The following is a 16001-nucleotide window of genomic DNA, read 5'->3' on the forward strand; positions in this document are numbered from 1 at the left end:
TATTTTTTTTTTTTTGTCCTCATCTTCCTTGGGTTTGTCAGTTATTTCGCACATTATTGTTACAACTTTATCCTACGCTAGATTTATATGACCGTTGTTTTCTCATGGGCTTTGGTGAACGGGCACAGCAGAGAATGGTCATTTATTTCATGAAATTATTATGATTTGTGGATTCTGCCATTTATTTGAACAAAGGGCATAAAAAAAAAAAAAAAAAAAAAAAAAAAAAAACACAGAAAACAGCGGCCGGATAAGTTGCCATGGCGAAAAGCGTTGCCAATAGCTTACTAGTTTAATAACAAACATAAACTGCTTAAAAACATTTCGTAATATCGGTGGGATATTTGGCACAATGAGAAAAAACAACAACCAGTACGCCAACAACAATGTAACAATTCATTTTTAATGGTTTTCCAGGAAAATTTGTTGGACTTCCATCCAAGTAAGACAAATAAAACAATAACTTTCGGTCGGACAATCAAAATACGGGTATTGCCAAGACGAAAAAAAAGAAAAAACAATGGAAAAATAACTAGGCGTACAATTGTAATGTCAAAATATAATAATCGCTTGTTATAAACGAGGATAGATTATGTAATTTAACACAGAAAAGCCGATAAAAGTTTGTTTCTCTTTCGGTAGAATTAGCAGTACCAGGAAAAGGATTTTATTCGTTCACATTATGATTTATGAAGAAAGGAAATTTTATATCCCCCAGTTTATCTGAGGAGATTTTGTTATTCGTTGTAAAAATATAGAGTATACAACCAACAAATATGTTGGTAATTAAGCCATTAAGGATTGCGTGATACTCCCAACAAAAATTAAGCTGTAGAAGGCTAAATTTTCGGAAAATACCTAAAAATTAAAAGCTATTTAAGATGTACTTAAACAAACAAAGTATTCTCTGGAACGAATTCCCTAAAAATCAGTTATATTTTGGGATGAAATAATTAAAAAAAAAAATCCACGAGTTTTTGGAATGGAGGACTTCATTATATAATTGTTTTTAATATTTATACCCTACAACACTATGTGTTGGGGGTATTATAAGTTTGATTGGGCTAAAAATTATGTAACACCTCGAAATATTGGTTTCCCACATAGGAAAGTATATATAGATCTTCCTAGCTCTCCGAGCTGAGTCGATCTAGCTATGTATGTCCGTCCGTCCGTCTGTCCGTCTGTTCATGTTAATGTTTAATGTCTACAGGTCGCAATTATGGCCCGTTCTTAACGAAATTTGCACGAAGGTGGGGTTAGGGTCAGAATAGAAGACTATTTCTTTTGGAGATGATCGCCAAATGTTTAGGGGTTGAAATGGACCAAATACTGAAAAAATGTCGGATTTTGCAGTAGCTATACAGGTCGCAATTATAGACCAATCGACGCGGAATTTCGCATGTAGCTAGAGTTTAGGGCGGGAAAGAAGCCTACCAAATTGGGTGGTCATCGGATAATATTTAGCGTGTAAAATAGACCATCCATTTTGTATTGAAAAAATTCAAAATTTTTCATTAAACCTCGAATATTTTAAATCCCGGCGAAATCACAAAGCCATAACAAGGTTACTTCTGACATTTACATTGATGTTAACATCCAACAAATCGGATATATAGCAAAATATGTGCGATATACATGTCTATCAAAGAAGATATGCTTGAAAGATCTCTTATATGTCGAGAACGGCTGAACTGATTTCGACAGTTCCAATTAATTCAGAATGGCCTCTTGGCAGGAAAGAAAAAACGTCTAAAAAATCGCATAAAAATTTCTCTCTAAAGATAAAAATATTGATTTTGTAACATTTTCTCATATTTTTTTAATTTTGTCATATTTTTGGCATATTTTCATTTTGAATTAAACATTTGATAATATTTCTACAGCTAACAAAACTAAGTAGTTAGGATATCAGGATATCATATACAGATCGCATTTATGGCCCAATCCTTACAAAATTTTGCATGGGGATAAGATGAGGGTCAGAATAGAAGCCTACTCTTTTTGGAGATGATCGCCATATATTTAGGGATTGAAATGGACCAAAAAACTGCAAAATTGTCAGCAGATCGTAATTATCGCCCGATCCTCACGCACATTTGAATGGGGATTACCGCACATTTCAAAAGCCAAGCAGTTTCAGATGTCCATCCAAAAATATTCAATGAGTGAAATAGTTTGCCAACTTTTGTAGATAAAATACGAAAATGTCCATTCCAGTGACTTTTTGGAGAATTCACAAACACAGGAAAGACGCACTTCTGACTATTTCGTTAACGCTGATTTCGTTGAAGAATATAGTCAAATGTCTGTATCTCATATAGATGCGTTTCAGTCAAAAACCAATAATAAATGTTAATCTTTTGCCACTTCTGAGAGATTATAGGTCTTTGGGAAATATTGGTTCCTGATCTAGGAAGACCATTTACGTGCAACATCTACCAATAAATTGGAAATGAGCAAATTAGTTAAAGTTGCTATTATTCGAAAATTAGAGAACGAAACCTGATGGTTTTCTTTTATTATTTGACACAATATCTTGTGGAATTTTTTCGAGTATCTCGCCTATATAAACTGTATCGTTTATTATAGTGTTGTAGGGTATTCAACGGTCGGCCCCGCTCGACTGTAGCCTTTGCTTACTTGTTTTTAGAATGAAGTCAATTAAAATAATTGTTTTTGGAAAGAAATCCCTAAAAAATCATTAAAGGAATATAAATCTTAAAATTAAAAAAAAGCACACAAAATGGCCCTTTAAAAAATCAAAGGTTTCTCGGAACTAAGTAAAAATCCACCATTTTTTTGGAATAAGGTTCTTAAAAATCTAAAATTTCTTGAAATAAAATCCTTAAAATAATTCTGATTCACTGGAATGAAGTTCTTTAAAAATCCACGATATATTGAAATTAATTCGTTTAAAAATCCAATCTGACTTGGAAAGCAGTTTTTCAAATTTTCATCAAAAATGCAAAATAACTTGAAATGAATACTTAAAAAATTAGATATCTTGGAAAGAAGTGATTAAAAGCTCCCTTTTTTGAAATGGAAAAAATAGAGCCTACTAAATCCACAATGTTTCTGCAAAAGCTATAAATGTTCACAATCTAAACAACGAAGTCTTTAAAAAAAATTAAAAAAAAAAGAAAATTTAGCAAAAAGTCCTTGAAAATATGCCTACAAAATGTACGACTTCTTTGTACTGCGTTTTGAAAAAAATTCCTAAAATCAATATTTTTGTCGACAAAAAGAAAACAAACAAACAAAAAAATATATATAAATAAATCATTAAAATAAAAATAAAAAATAAAAATTCCTTAAACATTCCGACATTTTATTCTTACCATGGAATTCTTAAAATAATCTCAAATTGCGTGTTTCCCCGTCAGGAGCTTCTTGAAAATATCATCTTAAAACAAGGGAGAGAAAGTAATTTATAATATTCTAGCAACTGCCCGTTGCTTCGTAGGCGGAAAATTGATTTATATTAAGTGAATTTTTGAGTAATCCAAAAACAAAAATTTAGCTCACGCCGACCCACGACCATCGACTCTTATGCACAATTTCAAGATTCTAGCTTCAGCCGTTTCGACTGGGCGTTGATGAATCATTCAGTCACTTATTATATCCTTTTATGATTACATTCACTTTTTTCAATGGAATTATCTAAAATTCTACACAAGAAGTTCTTTGTGGGAACTTTACCACTTATAAGTGAAGTGCCAATTGAGGTCCGAGATAACGTATAGCCCCCATACACATATATTCGGTATTTTGATGATTGTAACTAAACTTTTCATTGAAACTGTCTGAAAATCCTCACAAGGAGTTCCTTCTGAGAAGTTTGCTACCTAGAAGATAATTGTGTATATATGTCCACCATATCGTATAACCAACATTCAACGGTACCTTCCGATATTCGTTATTTTGATGATTTTAGCCACATTTTAAAAATCCACACAAGGAATTCCTTCTGAGTACCTTACCCCCTGTCTATATAAATCAAGGATATCGTATAGCCACCATATAACGGTACCAACCCCACCCCCAAAATTCGATTGAAGCTGGTAATGAGTACTACAATCTATGCCAGAAAAATGTCTATGCAGGTCCACGTCTTCGTAATTGGTATTTTTTAGAGCCAACCTTGCTTTCCAAAATACTGCAGACATAATAATCTAATGGATTGTTCTCTGGAGGACCCTCATTTTGTAACCATTCTTGGGTGGCGCGTGCTGAGTGCCATGGTGCTGAGTCCTGTTGGAATGACCAAGGTCTGCGCCCAAAATGTTTGCGTACCCAAGGCTTTAATACACCCTCCACAATATTTTAGCGATAATATTCTGCATTTTTTTTGATGTCAAGGTCGATTAATACGAGTCGAGAGCGACCATTGGCTGTTATGGTGGCTCACACCATCACTATGGCCGGCGTCTGGGTTCTGGTGGCCAACCGAAGGTGAATATTTTCAGCTGACCTCTTTGGCTTGGAAACATGATTATTTTGTTTGTTTACAAACTTCTGGACAACGAATGTTTTCTCATCGCATAAAACCAAATTCGGCAGTTCACCACTTTCGGCCAAGCCAGGCAACTCTTTATCTCTTTTGGGCCTATTTTCTTTCGGTTGTTTTGTAAGTTCTTGCACTTTTTGGAATTTCAATGGCCTTACTCACAACAAACAGCTCGTTTTTCTATATTTGCCGAATGGAATATTGCGATATGGTCAACTCACGAGCCATTTTTCGGCCACTGCGACGCGGGTTTCGATCAAGTAGCTTCTTTACTTTTCGAACCATTTCTTCTGATGTTGGTGTTTTCTTCCGTCCACTTTCTTGACGTCCGGCCACGCTACCAGTATCACGATAACGAGCGATGGTACGAGACACAAACGATTTATTCACATTTAAATGTTGGAGTTCTCTAACGATAGCCACTTGTGGTTTTCCAGCCAAATATAAAGATATCACCCTATCACGCTTGAATTCCATCACGAATAATCTTTTTTCTGTAAAATTCTTACCAAAATTCTTTTGTACGCTTGTAAATAATATAATGAGCTGTCACTGGAATATTTTAACAGCCGTCGGACGAGTGGCTTAAAAATGACAGCAGTCTGAAGTTGGTTGCAGTTTTTTCATCTTACACTGTTCCTATATAAATTCCCATTTAAATGTACCCCTATATTTGGTATTTTAATGATTTGCCTCATATTTTCATCGAATTTTTATCAAAGTTAGTAGTTGGAGCTCATAATGAATATCAGCTTCATTGGAAGGAAATTGCTTAAAAAAGTCCATGTTTACGTATAACCCCCATATACTGAACGGAATGTTGATTATGTTGATTATAGTTTTAGAAGGAATTATCTTAAACTTGACATTTGGAGTTCGTAATAGGTTCCGTCTTTGCTGGCAGATAACTGGCTATAAAGGTTCGAGTTTTCTTTTAGCCTTATATAACTGTTACAACTAATATTCCGAAATATAAAAATTTCAGTAGAATTTTTCAATGGATTTTTTTCATTTTTCAAATTCAAATTTTTCAAGATTTTCATTTATTTTTTTTTTATTTTTCAATTTTTATACCCTACACCACAAAGTGGTCTTGGTATTATGTCTTTGTGCATTTGTTTGTAACAGGCAAAAGGAAACGAGATAGACCCATAGTTCCTTTTGATGATCTGCATAGAATCACATTCTGAGTCGATTTATGCATGTCCGTCGGTCGGTCTGTCTGTCCGTCTGTCCATGTATTTTTGTAAACAAAGTACAGTTCGCATTTATTGCCCTATCCAGATGAAATTTTGCACAAATTGGAGATAATCGGTCAAAATTTATATATAGCTCCCATATATATCTTCGTCCGATTTACCTTTTATTGTACACAAAACATGTTATATCAGTCCGAATAGTATGGAATTTTGCCGATTTGTATATAAGTATGCCAAATTTGCCGATTTGTTATTTCTGTCCTCCGCAGCCGTAAAATGCACTCTGTAGCAACAATATTTGGAGAAAATTATCAAATGCAGCTCAGAAATACCTTTGCTAAATATTATCGAGATCGGTTCAGTTTTGGATTTAGCTCCCATATATAACTTCGTCCGATTTACCTTTTATTGTGCACCAAACCTCTAATATTTTTCCAAATGGGATGGAATTTTTGCACATACGATCGAATTGAGTCTAGAGGCTAGTATGACAAATTTGGTGAAGATAGGTTCAGATATAGCTATAGCTCCCATATATATTGTTCATCCGATTTGTTGTATTTGTTACCCACTGCCGTAATATGCACTCCGTAACATCGATATTCAGGGAAATATATCAAATACAGCTCAGAAATATCTTTGCCAATTTTTATCGATCGATCGGTTCAGATTTGGATATAGCTCCTATATATATTTTTATCCGATTTGAACTAAATTGTGCACCAAATGGGCTATACATATTCGAATTTAAAAGATGCAAATGCTTCGCCATATTTAGTCCTTTGAACTTTAAATTATTATATAATTATAATCTTAGCGTATATGATTGAATTCTCGCATAAAAACTTTTTATTGTTATGTGGAGCTCTAATAAATTAGCAAAGTGGTGTAGGGCATCATAAAGTCGGCCTCGCCTGACTTTAGGACCTTCTTTACTTGTTTAGAATGAAGCCAATTAAAGAACTCGCTAAAATCATTAAAGGAATGAAGACCTTCAAATTAAAAAAAAATAAGATCATAAAAGGGCCCTTCAAAAATCAATGGCTTCTAAAAACTATAAATTTTGACTATTCAATTCTCAAAATAGTCTGAAATTTCACGTTTTTTTCCGTCAGGAGCTTCTTGAAAATGTCTTCTGGTAAAACCAGGGAGAGAAAGTCATTTATAATATTGTAGCAAATACCCGTTGCTTCGTATGCCGAAAAGTGGATTTATATTAAGTAAATTTATGTGTAATCCAAAAAAAAAAATTATCTCACCCCGAACCACCACCATCGACAAACATGCACAATTGTAAGATTCTAGCTTCAGCCGTTTCGCCTGAGCGTTGATTAATCAGTCAGTCAACTATTATACGCATTTATGATTATATTCACTTTTTCAATGGAATTATTTAAAATTCTACACAAGAAGTACTTTGTGGGAACATTACCACCTATAAGAGAATTGCCTCACAATCCACACAAGGAATTCCTTTTGAGTACTTACCCCCTGAAAGAGTTCAACGATATGGTATATATACTATATGTTTCATATTTGTTCTTTTTTTTTGGAAAAAAAATACCACGAAGTCATAAATTAAAGGGTGGGATGAAAAAACTGCAACAAAATTCAGATTTCTGTCATTTCTTAGCCTCTTAAAATTATTCCAATGACAGCTTATTATATTGTTTACAAGCGTAAAAAAGCATTTTGGTGAGAATTTTCCAGACACAAAAGTTATTCGTGATGGAATTTAAGCGTGATTGTGTGTAATTTCTTTATATTTGGCTGAAAACCCGCAAGTGGCTATCGTTAGAGCACTCCAGCATTTAAATGCGAATAAATCTTTTGTGTCTCGTAGCATCACTCGTTACCATGATACTGGTAGCGTAGCCAGTAGCGACGTCAAGGAAGTGGACGGAAGAAAACAGCAACATCAACAGAAATGATTCGAAAAGTAAAGAAGCGACTTGATCGAAACAAGCGTCGCAGTGGCCGAAAAATGGCTCATGAGCTGAACATATGGCAATATTCTATTTGGCAAATATTGAAAAATGAGCTCGGTGTAAAGCCATTGACATTCCAAAAAGTGCAAGAACTTACACCACAACAGAACCAAAAATAGAATTAAAAGTGCTAAAGAGTTGCTTCGCTTGGCTGAAGGTTTTGAACTGACGAATTTAATTTCCTCCGTCTCCGATGAGAAAACATTCGTTGTCCAGCAGTTTGTAAACAAACAAAATGATCGTGCTTACTTGCTAAAGAGGTCACCTGAAAATGTGCACCTTCGGTTGGTCACCAGGTGCACATAGAAGCGCCGGCCATGGTGATGGTGTGGGCCGCCATAACAGCCAATGCTCGCTCTCGGCTCGTATTAATCGACCGTGGCATTAGAATAAATGTCGAATATTACTAAATATTCTGGAGGGTGTATTAAAGCCTTGGGCAGGCAAACAATTTGGCCGCAGACCTTGGACATTCCACCAGGACCATCGCACTCAGCACGCGCCACCCAAGAATGGTTACAAAATGGGGTTCCTCGCTTCATTTCCTGCGCCCAATGGCCACCAAAATCTTCGGGTACCACTCCGTTGGTCTAATGTGTATAGAATATTTTGAAACGCAAGGTCGGCACTAAAAGATACCAAAGTATCAATCACCTGAAGCAAGCGCTTCACCGGGAATGGGCCAATATACCTCAGTGTAACATTCGGACAGCGTGTGACGGTTTCATTGGCCGTTTGAAAGTCATAATTCGTGCAAAAGGTAACCAATTCGAACAAATCTAAACTTATTCTAAAATTTGATGCTATTTCCGACATTTATTGCCTTCATTCAATAAAATTAAAAAAAGTAAAATTTATGGTGCAGTTTTTCATCCCACCCTGTATGTAATGATTTTTAGAAAATGTTGAAATGTGCGTGAGGTGCCAAATATAGTAGATCGAATTATTCCACTTTATCTAATACGTTGTGTGCAAAATTTAGAGGAAGTCGAATATTTATTTTCAACTTTATGCGAATAATTGCAAATCAAAATTTTTGTGGGGCAGGAGGTACCGGAGGGAGTGCTCAGAAAAATAGAGACCAATCCTTATTTAACATTTTATGCGAGACATACTAACTCAAAATTTGGACCCGTTGTGGAAGAGGTACCCGAAGGTGTGGTCCGACCTCTACCATTTTTATAACATATCTTGTGTTGATGGAAATATTAATTGTCTGTTTTTGCACCTGACCTAGCACAGCTGCAAATATTAGGATTTGCAAAGATGGAACAAAACCGGACTGTCCTTTCGCTGTCTGTGCAGTAAAATATTATTTTTGAAAATTTCGAACTTTTGTGGGGGAGGTACCAGAAGGAGTGGATCGATGTATTCCACCTTTACGCCAGACCTAGGGTTAAGAAAATTATTGGGATGTGTGAAATTTGAAGGCAATCTGACTCTACAAACAGAGTGGATCGATATCGCCCATCACCGAACTCGATCTATGTTTGAGAATAATATTACCATATTTAGACCAAATCGGATACTCTCTTCGTCTTCAAACAGACAGACGGACGGAAGGACGGACTTCGTTGAATCGACTCCAAATGTCCTGAAACGGAAGGATCTAAATCCGTTATTTTAATAAGGCACGTTTTGGCCGTATCAAATGATATATACCATGTCATATGGATGAGTATATTAAAATAACCAGCAACTACTACTTTTCACAATAATTGAAAGAACTCATTAATTTCTTATCCGGAGGATTAAGAAAATATTTGTACAAATCCCTGATGCTTGGGCCAAAAGTTATTGAAAAACATTTGTTAAAATTACTTTTTTTTTTCTGAAAATATTTGGAAAATATTAAAAAAAGATTAGGCTTAATCCCTTTATTGTTGTTTTTATATAAACAATATTTGTTTATTAGTGGAGAACGATGGTAATATTTATCAGGGGGTAAGGCAGGGAATACCTAGGTTTCGGAAAGAGCCACCAATCCTCATTAGTTCCCTTGTTTTAATAAACAAACGTTGTTTTTATAAAAACAAAAATAAAGGGATTAAGCCTGTTTATTTTGCAACAACAAAATACTATGGTATCACGAACAAACAAGCCAACACTGTTTAAAAAAATCATTTATAGTCCGAGTCTTTAAAGTAATTCTTAAAAAGACACCGCTTGTGCTGAGAAGTCCCTACATTCCCACATAGAAATTCACGATTTTTTGCGTAAAAATTCTTATTCCGAAAGTTTCTCAAAATTTGAAAAAAAAAACTTTTCAATAATTATTTCGGACAAAAAATGTTTAAGAAACATTTAGGACGAGAATTTTACAGATTAAATCTTGATTTTTTTTAAATAAATATAAAAATAAGCCTCCACAGGAACCATTTCAAGTCATTTTTTGACGTTCTGCTGTAGCTATATTGGCTCAAAGTTTTTATAACTAAAACTTTGATTCCGAACACATTTAAATTTATTATTTTAATTTCATGACAAGGTAACAGAATGTTTCATTAATAATTTTAAAATTGTTCAGTGTTCGGCCTTGAAAAAATTTGTCCTGCCAAATTTAACAAAGCCAATAATGTATTCCATTTCAAGACTTCTATTTTTCGATAGGACAAAAGTAATTTTCTTAACTATGGCAATCAAGTGGCAAACTTTGCCCCACAAAGCCGTCTCCCTCTTGAGACAACATCTCATTCGATACCTTTGTCAAAAAAAATCCACCCACATGTTCTACAAATATTTCAATTGGAAATTGATGTCTCCTCGACATTAAAACAGTAATAAATCATTTGATATAACATCCCCGCTTCCAACCCCCATCGGGACCCATTTGGGGAATAGAAACGTATCCAAATACCTTGCCACGATAGAATTGATGATGATAAATAAAAATATTAAAAAGAAACACACATACTCTCACATAACTGTGTCATGTATTCACAGAACAATCTCAAAAATTTTAAATTCGTGTGGAACCAAAAATTTTTTTTTTTTTTTTTTTTTTTGGGTGGGAGGGAGATGGTACAATTTTTTTTAATCAATTTCATATTTGTTAACAAAATGTTTGTACTTACTTTTTCCGGAAACCATGGTGTCACAAATGGCATTTGAAATGTGTTGCTGTACGAGTGCAGGGTGTCAAAGGAATCCGGCGAAACGGCGCCCAACATTGAGTAAACTCCTCGTGAAAATTGATTGCAAACTGAATGGCCCGCCGAAAAAAGCCGCAGATGAGGGTTTCATTTGATGAATCGGATGTGAGGGGGATAAAAAGAGAGAAGGAGAAAAAACAAAACGAAAGAGAATCAACATAAATATCAGTGAAAATCAAATATACGCACTGAATACCAGCACACAACAACAATAAGAACAACAAAAATCATCATCATGGATTGGATTGGCTTGGCTTGGCTTGAAAACCATTTTCAAAAATATTGGGAATAATGCTTTTTTTGCACACAATAGTCATCGACCCAAATTCAATGATGGAACAGCGAAACAAAAAAAAAAAAATACAACGAGAAACGATGGAGAAGAAAACAAATAACAAACACAACAAAGCCAGCAAATGAGGGATATGAAATAAAATCCAGCCCCCCTCCCCACCACCAAACAATAACCATGGGCCCCAAACTCCTCGCACATCAAACATAACAAACAAATGAAAGAGAGAAAAAAGTGCATTGAAATCTGTTACAAATCTGCACGAAAAGAGGAAAGCAATTAAAAGCAAACATAAAAAGGAATTACAGCAGAGATTTCAATAACAACAAAAAAGGGGGAAAACAACAACAAACAGAAGACGAACACAAAATTGCAATGCCTTCCAAACACAATCGGACCTTAAACATAATTAATGTTAAAGCGTGTCATGCGTATCGTGTCATGACGAGCGACGACCATGAATGACGTAGCCGCCATAGTTTCTTGTTCGCAGCGAATGAAAGTAATGCAACATGAAAATGCAACAAAAAGGATAAAAAAAGGACACGCAACATAAAAAAGGCTAAAAGTATTCGTGTCGCTCGTTCGTTTTCTTTTTTTGTTTTTTGCGGCCGTTCCAACTTGACCTCAATACGGGCCATGCCGTGGCAAACCAGGAAAGCCAACGAAGGCAAAAAAAAAGGAACACCAACAGCAACACGATTTTTACTTAGCATAAAAATTAATGGATGAAACGTACTTAAACGCGATAGCTTAAATGCATCCGCTGTGTTAATGACATCCACATATGCCTGCAGCTCGAAACGCCGCGAGGATACATTTAGATTGTGATTCAGCATGGCATACTTGAAGGCCGATTGCACCTCATCTGTTCCTTGTTCAAAAATTGCACCTGTAAATGGAGAGAAGAAAAAAAAACGGAATATGTAATAATAAGTAATTGGTTCAATAAAAGGAAAAATTCTACGAAGGAAAAAATCAAGTTAACAACTATTTTTTAAGGTACACGAAATTTAGATTTAAAAAAAAAAATTATCCAGGAACAATGACGGGGATTTTTAAAGAATATTTGTTCAAAGTTTTTAAAGAATATTGTTCAAGGATTTTTGAAAAATATTTTTTTGGTATAAAACAGGCAATTTTGAAAAACATTTTTTAAGTACAAAATGTGCAATTTTGAAAAAAAAATTTCAAGGATAAAGCCTGAAATTTTGAAATATAATTTTCAAGGATATAAATTGGATTTTTTTTTAAAGATAAAGATATAAAAGATATATTAAAAAATATATTTTAAGGCACACAATATTTAGATTTTTTAAGAGAATTTATCAAGGACCAATGACGAGAACTTTTAAAGAATATTTTTTCAAGGATTAACGGACGACTACAATTTCGAGAATAAAACGTGGATTTTTGAAACATATTTTTCGGGGATAAATAGGGAATTTTTAAGGACATGTTTCAAGGATATAGCGTGGAAATTCGAAGGATTTTTTTCATGGATAAAACTTGGTTTTTCAAGGATAAAATGTGGATTGATGAAAGATATTTTTCAAGGACTAGCTGATATTTTAAGAACATTTTTAAAAATAACAAGTATAAAAAAGCTGTAAGTTCGGCCGGGCCGATCTTTGAGTACCCTCCACAATATGGAACAAATTTGGCAATTTAAAAAAAAAATTAAATCCGATAAAAATTCTGATAAAATCTTAATACTACCGAATGTAGCCGTTATATTAGGGTCTATTCGACGACGTGGGCCTGCATAGGCAACTTTTGTCATAAGCCATTAGAATATTCAAATAAGAAAAAAAAGTAAAAAACCTGTAAGTTCGGCCGGGCCGAACTTTAAATACCCTCCACCATTTAGAACGAATTTGGAAACTCTCAAAAACAATAAAATCCGTTAAAAATGCTGTTCAAATTTTAAAAATACCGAATGTAGCTGTTATATTAGGGTCTATACGACGACATGGTGAATAATGTAGCTAAAATCATCAAAGTACCGAATATCGGGAGGTATCGTTATATGAGAGCTATACCAAAACGTGGACCAGCACAGACAATTTTCTGTCTTAGGCTGAACTATCCATTTCGAACTACAAATTTGAGATTTTTTCAAGGACCTTTAGAACAATAAACGTGGATTTGTAAAGAAGATTTTTTTTCAGGGACCTTCAGACGAGTAAACGTGGATTTTTAAAATTATTTTTTCAAGGATATATAAGACCGACAAACGTAAATTTTGAAAGATTTTAAAAATAATTTTTTAAGGGCCTATCGATCAATAAACGTGGATTTTTAAAATTAATTGTTTAAGGACCTGTAGATCATTAAACGTAAATTTAAAATATATATATATTTTTTGAATAACCTTTAGATCATTAAAGGTAAATTTAAAAAAAATATATATTTTCAAAGACCTTCAGATCATTAAACGCGGATTTTTAAAAAAGTATGTTTCCAAGGACCTTTAGATCATTAAACGTGAATTTTTAAAAAGAATATGTTTTAAAGGACCTTTAGACCATTAAACGTGAATTTTTAAAAAGAATATGTTTTAAAGGACCTTTAGATCATTAAATGTGAATTTAAAAAAAAATATGTTTTCAAGAACATTTAGATCAATAAACGTGGATTTTTTAAAAAAATAAGTTTTCAAGGACATTTAGATCAATAAACGTGGATTTAAAAACTTGGATTTTTAAAAGTATTTTTTAAGGACCTTTAGATTAATAATCGTGGATTAAAAAAAAAATAAGGACTTTAAGAGAAATAAAATTGATTTTTAAAAATACATTTTCAAGGACCTCAATTGCCACAAATGTGAATTTTTAAATACATTTTTTAAGGACCTCAATTGCCACAAATGTGAATTTTTAAATACATTTTCAAGGACCTCAATTGCCACAAATGAGAATTTTTAAATACATTTTTCAAGGACCTCAATTGCCACAAATGTGAATTTTTAAATACATTTTTTCCAAGGACTTCAATTTTCCAAGAATATTTTTTAACCACAAACGTGGATTTTTAAGGAATGTTTTTTAAACAACCTTGATAGCCACAAATTTGGATTTGTAAAGAATATTTTTTAGGAATCTTAATGGCTACAATTATGGATTTTTAAAGAATATTTTTCAAGCATCAATAAATCAACCAACAAAATGGATTTTTAAAAAAGATTTTTGCAAAGGCCTTTACAGCCACAAACTTGGACTATTTAAAATAGATTTAGTTTTTCATTACCACAATCATTGATTTTCAAATAAAATTTTTCTTAAAGACCAACAGATCATTGAATGTGGATTTTTAAAGAATGTTTTCTCAAGGATCAGCAGACCGAAAAGCGAAATAGACCCACAATTCCCTTTGATGATCTTCAAAGCATCATATTCTGAGACAATTGAAGCATTTCCGTCGGTCCGTCTGTTCGTCCGTTTGTCCATGTGTTTTCGTAAACAAAATACAGGTCGCATTTATTGTCCGATTTAAATGAAATTTTCCACAAGTTACTCTTGGTCCAATTAGGAGCTGTAGAAATTGATGAAATTGGTACATTCGGCCGAATACAGTCTGGAAGCAAGTCTATCAAATTTGGTGAGATTGGTCCAGATAATGCTTTAGCTCCCATATAAACGTTTCATTCGATTTGGTGTATAAGTCCCTCACATTCGTAATACGCTCTCCTCAACAATGATATTTAGTACCAAATGGTCCTTTAAAAATATTTCTTTAACAATCCACGATTATAGGTCGGATGGTCCTTGAAAAAAATTTCTTTAACAAACCACTATTATAGGTCGGATGGTCCTTGAAAAAATTTCTTTAAAAATCCGCGATTATTGGTCGGATGGTCCTTGACAAAAAATTTCTTTATAAATCCACGATTATTGGTCGGATGGTCCTTGACAAAAAATTTCTTTATAAATCCACGATTATTGGTCGTATGGTCTTTAATTTCTTTTTAAATCCACTTTATTTATAAATTCACTTTATATTTCTTTATAAATCCGCGATCCACGATTATAAATAGACCACGATTATTCAATGGTCCTTGAAAAAAATTTCTTTAACAATCCACGATTATAGGTCGGATGGTCCTTGAAAAAAATATTCGATAAAAATCTCCGTTTATTGATCAATGGATCCTTGAAAAAAATATTCTTTACAAATCCACGTTTGTTGGACCTTGACAAAATAGTCTTTAAAAATCGACGTTTGTTGGTCCTTGAAAAAATATTTTTTAAAAATCCGCGTTTTTTGTCTATGGGCCCTTAAAAAAATATTCTTTAAAAAATCCCATTTATTGGTCTATTGGTCCATGAAAAAATATTCTTTTAAAATCCACGTTTATTGGTCCTTGAAAAACTTTTTTTTAGAAATCCAAATTTTTTGTACCTTGAAAAAACTAGTTTATTGATCCGAAGTGCCTCTACCAAATTTTATCGATAACGGTTCAGATTTGGATTTAGCTCCCATCTATATCTTAATTTAACATAACAGCCCAGATTGGGTGGATTTAGCCATATTTAACCAAATTAATACTGTATCCAAATACGATATTACATGAAACTCGGTTCCCATGTAGATTCCCATAAATCCGATATACTATTTTTAATCTAAGCCTTTCTTGATGTCATATTTTATTAATTGTTGGTATGGTCTACTTCACATGAAAAACGTTTAGTGCGGGTAGCTCTTCTTAATATGCATAGTGCTGTGGGATATCATATAATCATCTCGCCGGACTTTTTTACTGGTTTTAGCTCTACTTTCATAACCTGCTGGATTTTCCCATAAGTAATGTTTGATATTTTAAGAATATTGTTTCTGTCTTGCCATATTTTTCATGAATGT

At 33.6% G+C, this 16001-nt stretch overlaps 1 protein-coding gene across 1 annotated transcript in view; it reads right to left on the reverse strand.

Annotated features, from left to right (window-relative positions):
* Positions 1 to 16001, reverse strand: part of LOC101888212 (glutamate receptor 1) — a 191261-nt gene that overhangs the window by 136239 nt on the left and 39021 nt on the right. Inside the window, exons 2-3 of the mRNA XM_059119588.1 lie at positions 11881 to 12033; positions 10772 to 10899 (exon numbers count right to left, since the gene is read on the reverse strand). Of these exons, the coding sequence (XP_058975571.1) occupies positions 10772 to 10899; positions 11881 to 12033 (281 nt within the window). The remainder of the gene's footprint in view (positions 1 to 10771; positions 10900 to 11880; positions 12034 to 16001) is intronic.

The sequence above is a fragment of the Musca domestica genome, unplaced genomic scaffold (assembly GCF_030504385.1).
Source record: "Musca domestica strain aabys unplaced genomic scaffold, Musca_domestica.polishedcontigs.V.1.1 15, whole genome shotgun sequence".
NCBI classification, from domain to species: domain Eukaryota; kingdom Metazoa; phylum Arthropoda; class Insecta; order Diptera; family Muscidae; genus Musca; species Musca domestica.